The following is a 14,173-nucleotide window of genomic DNA, read 5'->3' as shown; positions in this document are numbered from 1 at the left end:
GTTGGTTTTTTAGGGAGTCTTGGTGCATGCTCAATCATCCAGGTAAGTAAATCCCAAAAGGCTGATTCTGTTCACCTGTTTTTAGGGACAAAAAAAAAAAAAAGGCCCCCGTGGCCATACTAGTCTTCCATGCTAATAAAATAATAATAATAATTAAAATGAAAATTACATTTCATATGAGTCTTTAGTTAGGTATATAATTGCTTGGAAAAGTTTTACTGCGCAATATAGGAACATTATTATTGATGGGGGATATTAGTGGCAGTAATAATAGTAAACTCCAATCTAAAAGTTAGTAATAATTGGACCTGCTTTTGGACAAATTATGAATTTATCTTTTTAGTAAATATCCAGTATATTGTTATAGGATTTTAAATGAGCAAATTCTCTAATCTTAGTGCTGTTTTCCACTTTGGATTTGACCTCAATTGCCAATTCAATGAATCAGTTTCTATCTGTAGTCATTCTCTGCTTCCATGACATGTTTGGATGATAGATTTTTTTAATATTTTATGTATATGGTAGTAGCTAAGAGTGCGAGCTAAGAGGATATTCTAAAACGAGAAAGGAAGCCTTCCTACACGTGAGAATATAGTGCACGGCTGACCTGAAAGCAGGTTTGTGTGCATGTAAACCCACAGAGTATATAGTAAACACCAACAGATATACACAATTAGAAGTTCTACAAGCACAAATTAGACTATTCACACCCTGTTTGCCATTGATGCTGAGAGAAAAGAGATGAAACAGACTGAGGACTACTGAACCATTCCCTCCACAGTAAGGCGTCACCGCCTCACTCTTAGATTCCAGATCCATCTAATTGCTTAAGCCACTTTAACACTTTTAAATAAATGTATAGAATATATACAAACATTACGCCACGTAGTTCAGACCTGAAACGCACACTTCTTCTTTACTAATACCACCGTTTGCAGAGAGTTAGGTCAGAAAAAAGAAAGCAAAAAGCTGGGCTTTGACAGTTTTGAAACACGGAGGCCATCTTGCTCCATAGTTTTTATTACTTCGCTAATGGGCGGTGCGGTGGCCATCAGAGTTTTGTCGAGTCTTACTACCGAGGTTCCACTTCTTGAAAGGTGTCGTGTCTCTAAAAATAAGGTCACCGCTTCTCCTGGTAGTTTCAGATGAAAACGAGCATCGCCACGGGCAGAGAACACGCTCGTCCTCTTCTCTCAAAGGTCGTATAACAGCAGTCCTTTTGTCCCTTTTGCTCTGCTTCATTCCCTCTGTCGCTCTATAAAGCACTTTGTGACGAGCCTGGTTATTAAAAGCGCCTTTTGTTTTTAATAAATCGGATTTATTCACAGAACCTGGGTAAGATGCTGCTAAAGAGAGGAGAAAACACATCGTCTACAAACTGAGTTGCTGAATATGGTTTCCGGGTTGAATGCCAAGCCAGTTGCCAGGAAGACACAAAAGGAGGATTCTGGATATGACAGAAGGTGCATTCTGGGATTTGTTGTTGACTGACGGAGCACTAAGCCACTGGCAGATGCCACATGAGAGGTTGAGTCTTTCCTTCTCCACGGTCCTCTCTTCTACTTGCTGGGATTTTTTCCCTCCTCTGCTACCTGTCCGTTGCAGTGAATGGTTGATTGGAATAAATTACAGCCCCCCTGCGGTAGGATGATGGGGGAGGATGGGGGAGCTCCTCCTCCTTCAGTCGCAGACAGGAGGCAGGAAGTAGCAGCAGTCTAGGAGGGATTGGGGGTCTTCAAGGCATCCACTTTGGTCTCCAAGTCTGTAATCTGTGGAAAACATAGTGGATGATAACTTCAAGAAATATAACATTAAACCTTTTATGAAAAGTGTTAAAGAAACACTTAATTGAAGCAGAGCATCAAGTGAACAAAACCTGTGGGACGATAATCTGCAGCTTGATCATTTCCCTCTGTAGCAGCATAGACTGAGATCAGTCCCTGCTCGGGAAAAGCTCTGCTACCTGACAGTGAGAGATTCAGGTGAGTCCACTGCGAACCTTTTCCTGCAGGTTGTCTGTCTCCTCTTTGTGTGTTGCCTCGCTCTCCTCTTGTGCCCGACGCTGAGCAGTCTCTTTCTTCAGGTACTCGATCTCCCTAAAATGCGCACACACACACACACACACACACACACACACACACACACACACACACACACGCGCACACACGCGCACACACGCGCACACACACACACACATTGGAGTGGTGGTGTTTTTTTACTCCTTTTATCTTTTTACTCTGTCCCTCCTTCTCCTTCCTTACTTCTGCTGGTATTCTTTGATCAGCCTCTTGGCTTTGCTGTATTTCCTCTCCAGGGTTTGATACTGAGCCTGAGTTTCCTTCAGGTGTTCATCCACAGCCTGAAAAGACAAATACTCGCTGTGAGTAAATGATAACAAAACTAGTTTTAGGGTGGCAGTGAGCTCATTTTTTTTTAGTTTTTAAGGGATGAGGGGAAAAAAAGAAACACTTGATTCACTCGTGCCTTTTTGAAGTTTAGGTTTACTATCTTACCTTACATAGAGACTGTGCCTCCATCCAGTAGCCCTCAAGTTTTTCCATCCTCTCTTTACTGTCCCGGATATTTTGCTCCAACTGAGCACGCTCCATCCGCCAACGCAACTTATCCTGCTCTGCGTGAGCCAGCTGGAGGCGGGGTGGGGGTCAGTGTGGGAGGAGGAGGTGGTATGTGGGAGGCATTAAGTCATCATAGAGCCAAAAAGAACTGGTGTTATGCATGTGTACATTCTCTTCTGCAGTGCAACCTGAATGTGCCGTTGTTTTGAGGGTTTTTTGCCTGCATGTGTATAAGTGTGTGTTAAACAGGCTCACCTTCCTCTTGAGCAGCTGGATCTCAGCCTGGGTTACTGCATGTTTAATCTGGAGCTGCAGACAGAGGGAGAAGCAATCTGATTTCTTTAACAAACAAATAAACATAACAAAAATCAAGCTAGGTAAAACTGTAAACAAGACTGAATAAAATAATGACATTAACATCCAAATCATTTATATCACATGTACCTCTTTGAACTTGTGGGCCAGTTTCTCTGGGTCCAGCTCCACAGGCGACAGCATTTCCTGGTTTTCTGCCAGATCGAAAACCTCTATCGAGTTCGGAAACATCGGACTCATCTCCTCCTCCTCGTCTGTCGCATATTCACCTGTCTGCAGGTAAACACACGCGCAACAAATACAGTTACATTTGGTAATAGTTGTGATATTTTATACATATTGTATGAGTAGGTTTTACAGGTATCAGGTTACATAGCAGACCAATGATTGCATCCGATATGGAGCTGGAGTAGCTGGTTAGTATAGATCAGGGGTCCCCAATCCCAGTCCACCAGGGCCGGTGTCCCTGCAGGTTTTAGATGTGTCCTTGATCCATCACAGCTGATTTAAATGGATAAATTAGCTCCTCAACATGTCCTGAAGTTCTCCAGAGGCCTGGTAATGAACTAATCATGTGATTCAGGTGTGTTGACCCAGGGTGAGATCTAAAACCTGCAGGACACCGGCCCTCGTGGACTGGGATTGGGGACCCCTGGTATAGATGGTATAAAAGACTGACTTCCAGGTTTGTGCTTCATTAGTTTCCAGGGCCCTATTTCAGGAAGCCGGTTTAGTGCAAACTCTGAGTAAGTATACCCTGAGTTAACGGAAACTCTGGGTTTTCGGTTTCACAAAGCGAGTTTAGATTAATTCTGAGTGAGTTAATATGACGACACACTCCGTGAAGCTAACCTGCCCCCTAGCAGGTTTACTTCAACTAACCCTGACCTTCTCCGCCTCTTTGTCAGAAACCTGACTGTAGGAAGTGTCAGACATGGCGTGCTCCTTCCTTGAAGAGCCAGTAGATGTTGAAGCCCAAATTCTCCGCAGAGCTCTCCGCCGGGAGAGAGTGATTAGAGCGCGTTTGGACATTTTATCATTTCCTGATGATTTCCTGTGTGAACGTTACCGTTTCTCAGCACAATCTCTAAGTTATTTGGATAACATCCTCAGGCCTAATATTGCTCATGTGACACATCGTGGACATCCTCTCAGTTCTGTACATATTATTTGTATTGCACTTCGGTTTCTTGCAAACGGGAGCTTTCTGTATAATATTGGTGATGCTGAGCACGTTCCCAAGGCTACCGTCTGTCGGGCAGTCAGGAATGTTACAGTTGCACTGAAACGTCTCCTGTACTCGTCTGTGGTGTTCCCCGGTCACAGACCCACAAGATTTATCAAAGAGGGATTCCACAAAATTGCAGGTATCAGGATGAACGAAACTTAATGTATGATGTGGTGATACTTGAACCACTACGTAAATTTTACATTTATTTTCACGGTTCCCAGGCGTGATTGGCTGTACAGATGGCACTCACATTCCAATCATTGCTCCTTCAGTAAATGAAGGAGACTATGTGAACAGGAAGTCTTTCCACAGCATTAATGTGCAGGTACATAGTTCCCTGTAGCATTTCAAACTAACAAATTATTTCATTATAGTAATGGATGCTAATTTGTGTTCTCTGCACTGTGAAGATCATATGTGATGCTGCCAACATTATCACAAATGTGGAAGCCAACTGCTCAGCCTCTGTGAGTGGTGGTGGTGGAGGACCCCCACCTGTTTTTCGGGCCTCCGCTTTTTTTCTGTTGGCTATAACGGGCCACATTTGAGCATACAGAGTAAGCAAATATGTACTTGTAATGTGCTCAGATAATTTCAATAAGTGCTTACAGAGGGGAAATTAATGTAGCCTCTAACTGCAATTGATTTACATCGGACAAACAGACCAAGCACTATGGCTCATACTACAATTACACCTTACCTGTTTGGACTATATTTTTATATTTCATTTTTACTTGCTGCCAGGAACGTTTGGGGCCTGTTGGGTTGCACCTGCGCTCAAATCACATCACAAAATAAAATGTATAAAATAAAAAATAAAATATAATAAAATAACGTGTTAAATGGGTGGAAATCCCTCGATCAATGTTTATATTAACACTCACGCATTGACTCTGTCGGCTATGTTTTGCCATGCATGCTCCCTTTGTTTTGCAGCTGAGGCTGTGTTACTTTTTTTCCGCAAAATTTGCATGTTATCGGCATATGCTGCCATCAGAATTTCGGCGTCAAGCGCTGTAAAATACATTGACCGCGCCTTCTTTCCCTCCGTCTCCATGGTGACTCGCTTACTCTGTGCTCCACTAATCAGGGCTTTATGTATCCTCGTGCGCGCGCTTAACTTGGGGTTAAAGCAACTCCGCGTTGACTGAACTAATTGTTATCAGCCTTTCTGGAACCGAATATTCCGAGTTGGACAGTTCGGGATTACTCAACCCTGCGTATCGTTTTTCACTCTGAGTTTTCTAAACCGGCTTCCTGAAATAGGGCCCTGGTGGCGTTCAGATCTAATGCAGGCTTACAGCACCACCACATTTAGTTGGTTTTTCAATGCTCATGTTTGATACACTATACACTGTCCCTTTGGGTTTAGGAGTTCAGTTGCGATCGTTTGAAGTCAAAAGTCCATTTGGTAAGTTTTGGTCATTCCAAGAGTCAAAAAGGACTCTTGGCTAGGCTAAGCTCATGCATGTGGTTTCACAGTTTGGTGGCTTATACTCTTTAAGCTAGTTAGCTTAAAACAGTCTTATGCTACTTAGTGCAAAGCCAGGTTGCTTTGGTAGACAAAAGGTATCTCAGTCACCTACCAACATCTCCAAAGGTAACCGTTACAAAAAAACTCTAAACATGATTAGTGAATTTTATTTTTTATTTATTTTTTCAAACAGAACTTAGTCATTTGTTAGATGTTAGCTAGTTGCTGGCATTAGCTTTACACTCATAGCACTGTGTGGTACATTTCAGTCGTCTGTCTCTTCATAATCTAATTGGCGGGAGTACCCGTCATATAAAATGATATAAATGGCAACTAGGTCAAGTATGCAGTCACAAATTAAGTGAAAGAAACGATCTGGTCAGTGGTTTGACAGTTCAGACTCATTCCCTTGGAACAAAAAGCAGCCAGCACATCGTCTTCCACTAAAAGCATTCACACAATCGATAACAGCCTGCTGATCATTCGTCTTATTCTTCTTTGTGTTACAAAGTAAATTAGCCTCACATTAGCCCGTGTCCAGCATGTTTTCTTCCAGGCTAACAAACGCATTAACTAAAATGTATTACTTAATACATGATTGCTTTGCACAATGACTGCACCGTGTCTTCCTCTCTGCTTACTCTTCCTACTCGGACACAATTTGAGGTAAATACTGTAAAGTAACTGTATTTATTACAAGACTGCAGCAAACCAGAGCGCACGCTGCCGTCCATATCAACATCCTCTGATAACTGCAGCTGTGCTCTGTGGCTTCTCTGGCTAACCAAACCAAAGTACACAAGCCTTGAGTTGACATTTGCCCCCAGGCATGAAATCAGAGCTCTTTCATTTTAGGCTGTAGAGTGATGAAATGTTAGGAGTCTATCATTAGAATCCTGAATCGATTTTTAAATGTAAATTTATTTTGCCCGACATGCCAGAATCTCAGGTTAAACCTCACAAAATTTCGACAACAACCAAACAGCAAACCAGAGCAGGTACACGCATTCAGCACAAAGACGTAAACCCAATGCGCCGACGCATCACAGATGTCTGCTTTCTCAGCCGTCAGCGCACAGATTCTGATGCTTCGGCGGGTCCGTGCTTTGTGTTTACGTCTTTTTGGTGCTAGACTCCGAAGCTGCAGGTTTCAATACTCTACAACCAAAAACGACTGAAGATCAAACTAAGCTTCACATCATCATCGTCATGAATTTCCTCTTTTGCTGTTTTGCTTCCACCACAATAAAAATCACACTTCATGCACAGCTCTCTCTCTCTACTGTTGTGTACAGCGCTGTCTGCTGCTGGTTTTATTTTTTTAAATTTAACTGATTTCCGACAAGAAAGTCTCGTTTCTGCTGTTCAATACTGAAGAAATGTAAACTTTTTAAAATGATGTGAAATTGCAAAATGCTCAGCTGTGTCTCTAATTAATCCTCTGCTTCACTTCAGCAGCATCAGGTGATGTTTATATGTTGATTCATGCTACTGCACAATATTTTTAAGGTTCTCTGCTATAAAAACCCAATAACATGTTTTTCTGTGTTTTATGCTCAGTTACTTTGACACTAAAGCGTCTGCTGTGATGCTCACACCTTTGACAAAGTCTCATAAGTCTCAGCTTTCTTTTTATAGCTATAAAAATATGGATATGTGCCGATAAATGACCAGAATTATAATATTTCTGACTGTCTGAGGCAAAATTTCCCCGATTCGAATCGAATCAGGACCTTGTGAATCGGAATTGAGATGATTCTGGAAATCAGTGACGATACCCAGCCTACAAGCCACACTCTGTCCCATGAGCCATGTGTAGGAAACAGCCTGGTCCCACTGTTTTAATTATGAAACCTGACCCTAGAAACTAGGAATTTAATGATTTCTGTATTGATGCAGTTTCTCTCTCTGACCAGACGGTGGAGATGCTGGACTGAGTTTGAAATGGCATGTGGTGGAGCACAGACAGGCATTTTCCCATGTACACATGTTGGATTTCCTGTGGCTAACAACCACTAACACCATCAAAAGGCTTGTGAAAATGAATTTAATGACTACATGCAGGATATCTTTGTGAAGTAGAGCAATGTTGCCTTCCAAATGCAGGCCAAAGTGCGTTTGGATTCTGTGTTTACTGACTAAAAACAACGACTTTTTCATTATTTTTGACTATTTCAAAGGACAAAGGAGGTGCAGTGAGGAGAACTGACTGTGTTTGAGCATTCACTGTGTTTATCACCCTCTCAAGCTGAGAGCGCTGCTGCTGCAATGTGTCACATGGCATGTGTCAAGAACCGCCCCTCAGCAGCGCATCAACAGGGCAGGACAATGAAATGTCACGGGGGAGTTGCCTACTGAGCTATGTCTGCGCGGCGTGCACCCAGCCAACGTTGGTGTGGTAGCTGTGCCTCGAAAATGATATCAGTGGCTGTTCTTTTCCCTCCCACACGACGGAGAGGTGTAGCATGTACCTCCTCATCATCATCCATGTACTGTTTGTATCTCTGCTCCATCATCTCTCTCTGCCACCTCTCCTGTTCCAGAGTCTGCTGGATCAGCTGAGCCACTTCACTCTGTTCCCCCGGCTTCTCCCGGCCAATCACAAACCTAGAAAACAAAACCAAAAACTTAGGATCTGTCATTCGCAAGAAAAGGAAACAATGAAACATTTTACACAAACTGCATATGTGGAAAACATGAAAAAATTCACTGTATCAACATCAAACCTGAAAAACTCCAGAGCTTCAAAACACACCAACTAAAAAAAAAAAGTAATAATATGCAATTTATACCACTAATGGACAAAAAGAGCTTCCATAATGTGAAATGTGTTTCAAAAATGGAGATGTGGGGACCACACGTTGGAGTGTTACTCTACCTGTGGGGACCAGCAGCCCTTATGGGGACAAAATGTGGTTTTAGCGTCACGATTGCAATGAGGTTATGTTAGGATTAGACACTCATTCTTGATGGTTAGGGGAAGCAGCTACAGGAAGCATTATGTCCTCACAAAGATATGAAAACACAACTGTGTGCGTGTTTAGAGTGAGTGCGACACAGACCTGACTTTGCCGGTGGTATTGCGGAGGACAGTGGCAGCAAAGCTCTGAGTAACACCAACCAGGCTGGTCCCATCAACCTCCACTATGAGGTCATTCACCTGGATCCTACAGACACAAAGAGAACACTGTATGCAGAGCGATGTTTGGAGAAGACCAAGGTCGCTCAGTGAACACACCTCTCACATGCAACGACAAATGTAACTATGAGTGTCTTTGACCAGACAGGCCTGTGGACTAGCACTGGCTCCATGTAACATCCTAGCCTGTGGCATTTTATGCTTTTGCCTGTTTATTTTAAACTGGTGTCTCTAACAAAGAGCTTTAAAAACTTGCACTCACACTAATGAGAAGAAGGTAACAGTAGTGAGCAACTATCAGCTAAAGAATCAAGTTTGCAAAGAAATACATTTAAGGCAAAAGTGTACATTTAGCTAATAATCAATAATCATGCCTGCTGTCCAAAGAAAAATAGTGTTAAGCCTACAAAAAAGGGCCAACTATTGCTTTTTGATAAAGCACATAGTTAGTGTTGGATCATGTGACCTTGACTCGTCCCTTATGCTGCATTAGGTCTAGGCCACCCCTCCCTGAGCCTGGTTCTGCTGGAGGTTTCTTCCTGTTCAAAGGGAGTTTTTCCTTCCCACTGTCTCATAGAGGTCATATGATTGTTGGGTTTTCTCTGTTCTCTTTGATTTACTGCAGGCTCTTTACCTTACGATATAAAGCACCTTGAGACAGCTGTTGCTGTGATTTCGAGCTATATAAATAAAACTGAAAGAATGAAAAATGCATGTCGGGGCAGGCAGGTTGAAGAAGGTACCTGCCGTCTCTCTGCGCAGCTCCGCCCTCAGTGACCGTCTTAACAAAGATCCCCAGCTTCTCCAGGCCCATATCAGCTCCTGCACCCATACCAATGATACTGATACCGAGGCCGTCACTGTCTGAAAGACACACAGACAACAGAGCCATATCTCAGTGCTGAAAATTAAAACATAAATACATCATTACTGTTAATTAGAATCCTGTCATATTTATTTTGCTATCATAATAACTAATCATATTATAGAGTGGCAGGGAAAAAGCATGTGGGATTTATCCACATTCAAGCTATTAAATATTAGTGAAATTATAGCTATTATACAGTGCTGAGAGCAGCCGTCACGCATGGTTGCTGGTTCAAATCCATTACCTTCAGAGTTACTGGCTACTAATTAGGCCAATCTGTGCTAAATTTAATCCCATAAGGGGATAATGGAGCTGTTAGAGCAACAGTGTATGTCCACTAACTGCAGCCTCTTGTGTGAGTGTGTACAGTTACATAAGAGGCTTGACTGAGTGACTCTCGGTGACATGTAAGACGCGTGCAAACCTTTCTCCAGCTCGACGGGAAACAGGTCCAACTTTTCGACCCTCTTCTCCAGCTCGTACTCAGCTGACGCTGCCATGGGGTCAACGTCATCATTACGTCGGTCGTAATCTTCATTAGAGTAGGTGGTAAAGACCTATGCAGAGGGCAAACGATCAGATAGCTAATCCAAATGCATCTAACTGAGAGGGCTAAGTGTAAAAACAGAGGCAATCGGAAAGTTCCCTGAGGAACTCCTACATGAAAGCCTCATAAGCTCACAGTGACTGGTGAAGGTTTGATGCTGATGTGCTACACACGTCTTTTGCATGTCCCAATCATTTTTCATACAAAAATTGAAATATTTAACCTTAAACGTCATCAATCAAACTGTATCTGCCATTTGAAAAAGGTCTTTTTCAATCAACTGTTTGGGGATATTTTGCTCACGTTGTAGACAAGAACGAAGATGGCTACGACGTTAGCAACACCTGTTCAACCTCTTGTTAAACAGAATATCTAATCAGGAACTTTGTGCACTGAGGTATGGTTAAGAAGACCAAGCATAAGACTGGGGATTTTCTTTCTCTCCAATTATTCTTCTTTGGACAGGAGCTGTAGAGAATGGAAAGGAAACAAGGGAAGGCACAAAGAAGCTGTAGCTGTGCCCAAAAGAAAGAGGAGTCTGAACATATTGTTGTTGACAGGTTGGTATGAGTATTTCACAAACTGCTGTTCAGACAACACAACACTGGATTTCCCCACACCACCATCTGCAGGGTTTACAGTTGATATCCAGTGAGCAGCAGTTCTCTGGGGAAACACTTTACGGTCTACTCTTCACTGCAAGGCTGTCAAATAAAGGTTAAAAAAGCTTATTTTTAACATGTTGCCTTGTGTGATGAGTCTCATTTTCTCTTACTCTCAGAAGTCAGAATTTGCCATAAACAGCATCAAAGCATGGACCCACTGTATGCCTTGTATCACTGGATAAGGCCACTGGTGGTGTAATGGTGTGAGGAATATTTTAATGGTACATTTTGTGCCCGTGAGTACAAACTGAGCATCATTTTAACACCACAGCAGTATTGTTATTGACCATGTGCATCCCTTTATGACCACAGCGTATCCATATTCCAACAGGATATTGTCCCATGTCACAAAACTCAAATCATCTCACACCAACACACTGCACTCAAATGGCCTGTAGGTCGTAAATCAATAGAGCACCTTTGGATGTGTAGGCAACAAATCTGCAGCAACTGTGTGATGCTGTCACGTCGATATGAACTACAGTCTCTGAGGAATGTTTCCAGCGCCTTGTTGAATCTATGCAATGGATAATTAAGGAAGTTATGAAGGGAAAAGTGGTTCATCCTGTAAGGTGCACCTAATTCAATATTTTAGACACCTCTTAGTTGCAAAACAATTGATTAATTAATTAAAAATCACAAATTAAAGCTCAGAAATGATCATAATGTGAAAGAATGTATATATTTAGTGTGTATACTATTATTCTTGTATTATTATTAGATTATACATATGTCTCATCATACAGCAACATTTGAAGCCACTTAAAGTTGTTCTTCCCGTCCACACAGTGAATAAGCTCTATATGCATTTACCTCTGGCTTCATCTTGATCAACTCCTAAGAGAAACTTAAAGCTCTCCAATGGGAGCAGACGAGAACGGTGAGAGTCAATCAAAAGGTGCAAGGACACACACCAGAACTAATGAGCTGAGGGGAGCTGGAGAGCCTCATAATAAACCTCCGTCTCAACGCTTTTCCCATCTCCAACTCTGATCCAGTGCTGCTTTGAAAAAGGTGCAGCTTTGGCTCTTTTTATTCTAGAGCCGTAAGGTTACAAACACTGCACACAGACCAGGACATGCAGGAGGACGCTGGGTCTCGCTGTGGCTTGGTTTTGACAGGTGGCATGTTTGCATGCTAGGGAAGTACGCTTCTACATACTTCCCTTGTTTTTAACTGATGCATTAGATCTTCACTGCACATCATTAGCCTGCGATACTGGGCGAAGCATCCAGAAATATTATCTCACAATAACCATTTACATCTATTGTAAGTCCGTACACTCTCACTGTACTGTGCTCCATATCTTTCTACTGAAGCCCATCCAAACCACCCCACACCCCCCTGTTAAAAAAGGTCAGCAGCATCTGTCTCCCTGGTGACCACCTCTGTGATCACGTGGCTTCATTTCCATGGCAACCTCAGGCTTGCCCAGCGGGATTTTGGCACTGATATGCTCTCTCTCACTGTCCCTGTCTGGTAGATATGCTAATATATGTGTGTGTGTGTGTGTGTGTGTGTGTGTGTGTGTGTGTGTGTGTGTGTGTGTGTGTGTGTACACACAGACCCATAGGCCTTTATGTAACAGTATTATTACATTCCCTCGAGCATAGGAGGTACACACACAAATACTGTGACACAAACAGGGTCGGAGGGCGGGATTGTAAGACTGCTTCCTGTTGTCACGCTTCCTTCCTGTCGAGTAACTTTAAAGCTTAGTTAGCGTGTGTGTCTGTGCGTACATGAAGCTTTAGGGTGTTCCTTTAAGATGTCAGAAACACAATCTCTACTGTTCCTCAGGAAAACAAACACACAAACAAAGAAAGATAAAACAGCAGGTAGAACATAAACAAAATAACAAAAAAAGTAAAGTGCACCCAACGACAGGAACAAGGTCGCCTCTAAAGTCTGTAACCCTGCAGAAGTACTCTGAACTGAAAAGCTGACCCTTAAAGTTAACATGCACCTGTAACCTAGATTCATGGGAGTAAACAACCTAGACTCAGTCCAGCGTTACTTGTACAGCGCCAAAGGTAAACAATAAGAGAGAGAAAACTAACAGGAGAAAGCATCTGCTGACAGCGGGAAAGAAACTGTCAGAACCAGGGAGGGGCGGGGCCATCAGCCGTGACCAGAACATAACAGCAATGATAGAAAAGTTTCTACAGAAGATCAATACACGTTCCAATATTACAACAGGTGCCTTAAAATAAAAGTCAAAATTGCCACAAAACTAAACAGCAAACACGGTTTAAGATAAATTGGCTTCTTCAGCAGTTTAGTAATATATTAACTTAAGATTAAGGTGTGGTTGTTGGGAGAAGCATTAGAGTCCTAATTTAGGCCCACTCTGAAGAAGAACCCCATAATGTAACATGACAGGGATTTTCATCCACTCACGCCATCTCTCTGAAATTTATGGTCTCAGATTTCAGGCTGAGATAAACCTAATGACATCATTATGACTTAATCTGGGCTATTCTTCCTCCTCCAGTCCAGAACATTTCCACAGTACTGATTGTGGTACTACATAGTATTTAAACAGTGAGTAAAACCAATGGAGGTTACGCACTTAAACGTGAGTTACAGTCCAATCCATACTCACAATCTCCTTAATGTATTTCAATGAAGTTTGTTACTTTACTAATCTATATTGATTTTTTAACACAGGATCAATACGTTCAATGTTACTCTCTTGAAATAGGTAAACATGGCTCAGCCCAGATCTCGACTTAAGACTAGAGGTGATCGATCGTTTGCTCTTGTTGCACCTGTGCTGTGGAACAATCTCCCGATTGGCATCCGGGCATCTGATTCTATTCATTCTTTTAAATCACAGCTTAAAACATATCTTTTTAAACTTGCCTTCTCCACCTTTTAATTGCTGGTTTGTTTGTTTGTTTGTTTGGTTGCTTTTACCTATTGACCTCTTGTATTAATTCCCTCCTATCTTTCTATTGGTGTCTTTTATTATGGTGGTACAGCTTTTATCTTGCTATTACCCATGTGCTGTAGTCATTCTTATTGGTAGCTTTTATCTATGAACATAACTCGTTATTTTTATTTATCCTTTATCAATGTTTGAACCTTTTATTGTTTTATGTAAAGCACTTTGGTATGCCCAAGGCTTTTAAATGTGCTCTATAAATAAAGATTGTTGTTGTTGTTGTTGTAAACATATGCTGGTAGTTTGTTCACTTTGCATAATCATAATAAACCCTTGGTATCAGGCTCTTTACTGATTTGACCAGCTAGCTGCCGGGTCAGCTAAGAGGCTCCGTCCTGTTATAACAGTATCCACTTTAAAGCTCCACTGGGTTTGGCAGCGTAGCTCACAGACTCTGCTGCAGAGTCCCAG

At 42.1% G+C, this 14,173-nt stretch overlaps 1 protein-coding gene across 3 annotated transcripts in view; it reads right to left on the bottom strand.

Moving 5' to 3' along the window:
• Positions 1–897: 897 nt before the first annotated feature.
• LOC146710599 (neurabin-2-like) overlaps positions 898–14,173 on the bottom strand; it is a 32,975-nt gene continuing 19,699 nt past the window's right edge. For all 3 annotated transcript variants that reach the window (XM_085453167.1, XM_085453165.1, XM_085453166.1), the window contains exons 6-15: positions 10,028–10,160; positions 9,479–9,599; positions 8,659–8,763; positions 8,068–8,203; positions 3,021–3,164; positions 2,832–2,885; positions 2,514–2,645; positions 2,262–2,359; positions 2,000–2,096; positions 898–1,769 (exon numbers count right to left, since the gene is read on the bottom strand). In XM_085453167.1, the coding sequence (XP_085309293.1) occupies positions 1,716–1,769; positions 2,000–2,096; positions 2,262–2,359; positions 2,514–2,645; positions 2,832–2,885; positions 3,021–3,164; positions 8,068–8,203; positions 8,659–8,763; positions 9,479–9,599; positions 10,028–10,160 (1,074 nt within the window). In that variant the 3' untranslated portion in view covers positions 898–1,715. The remainder of the gene's footprint in view (positions 1,770–1,999; positions 2,097–2,261; positions 2,360–2,513; positions 2,646–2,831; positions 2,886–3,020; positions 3,165–8,067; positions 8,204–8,658; positions 8,764–9,478; positions 9,600–10,027; positions 10,161–14,173) is intronic.

This window comes from Copadichromis virginalis, linkage group LG4 (genome assembly GCF_057382275.1).
Source record: "Copadichromis virginalis isolate Kocher_CV1m ecotype Utaka linkage group LG4, C_Virginalis_male_GT1.1, whole genome shotgun sequence".
Taxonomy (NCBI): Eukaryota; Metazoa; Chordata; class Actinopteri; order Cichliformes; family Cichlidae; genus Copadichromis; species Copadichromis virginalis.
The sequence above is the reverse complement of the archived record's forward strand: the minus strand, read 5'-3'. Positions and strand labels throughout refer to the sequence as shown.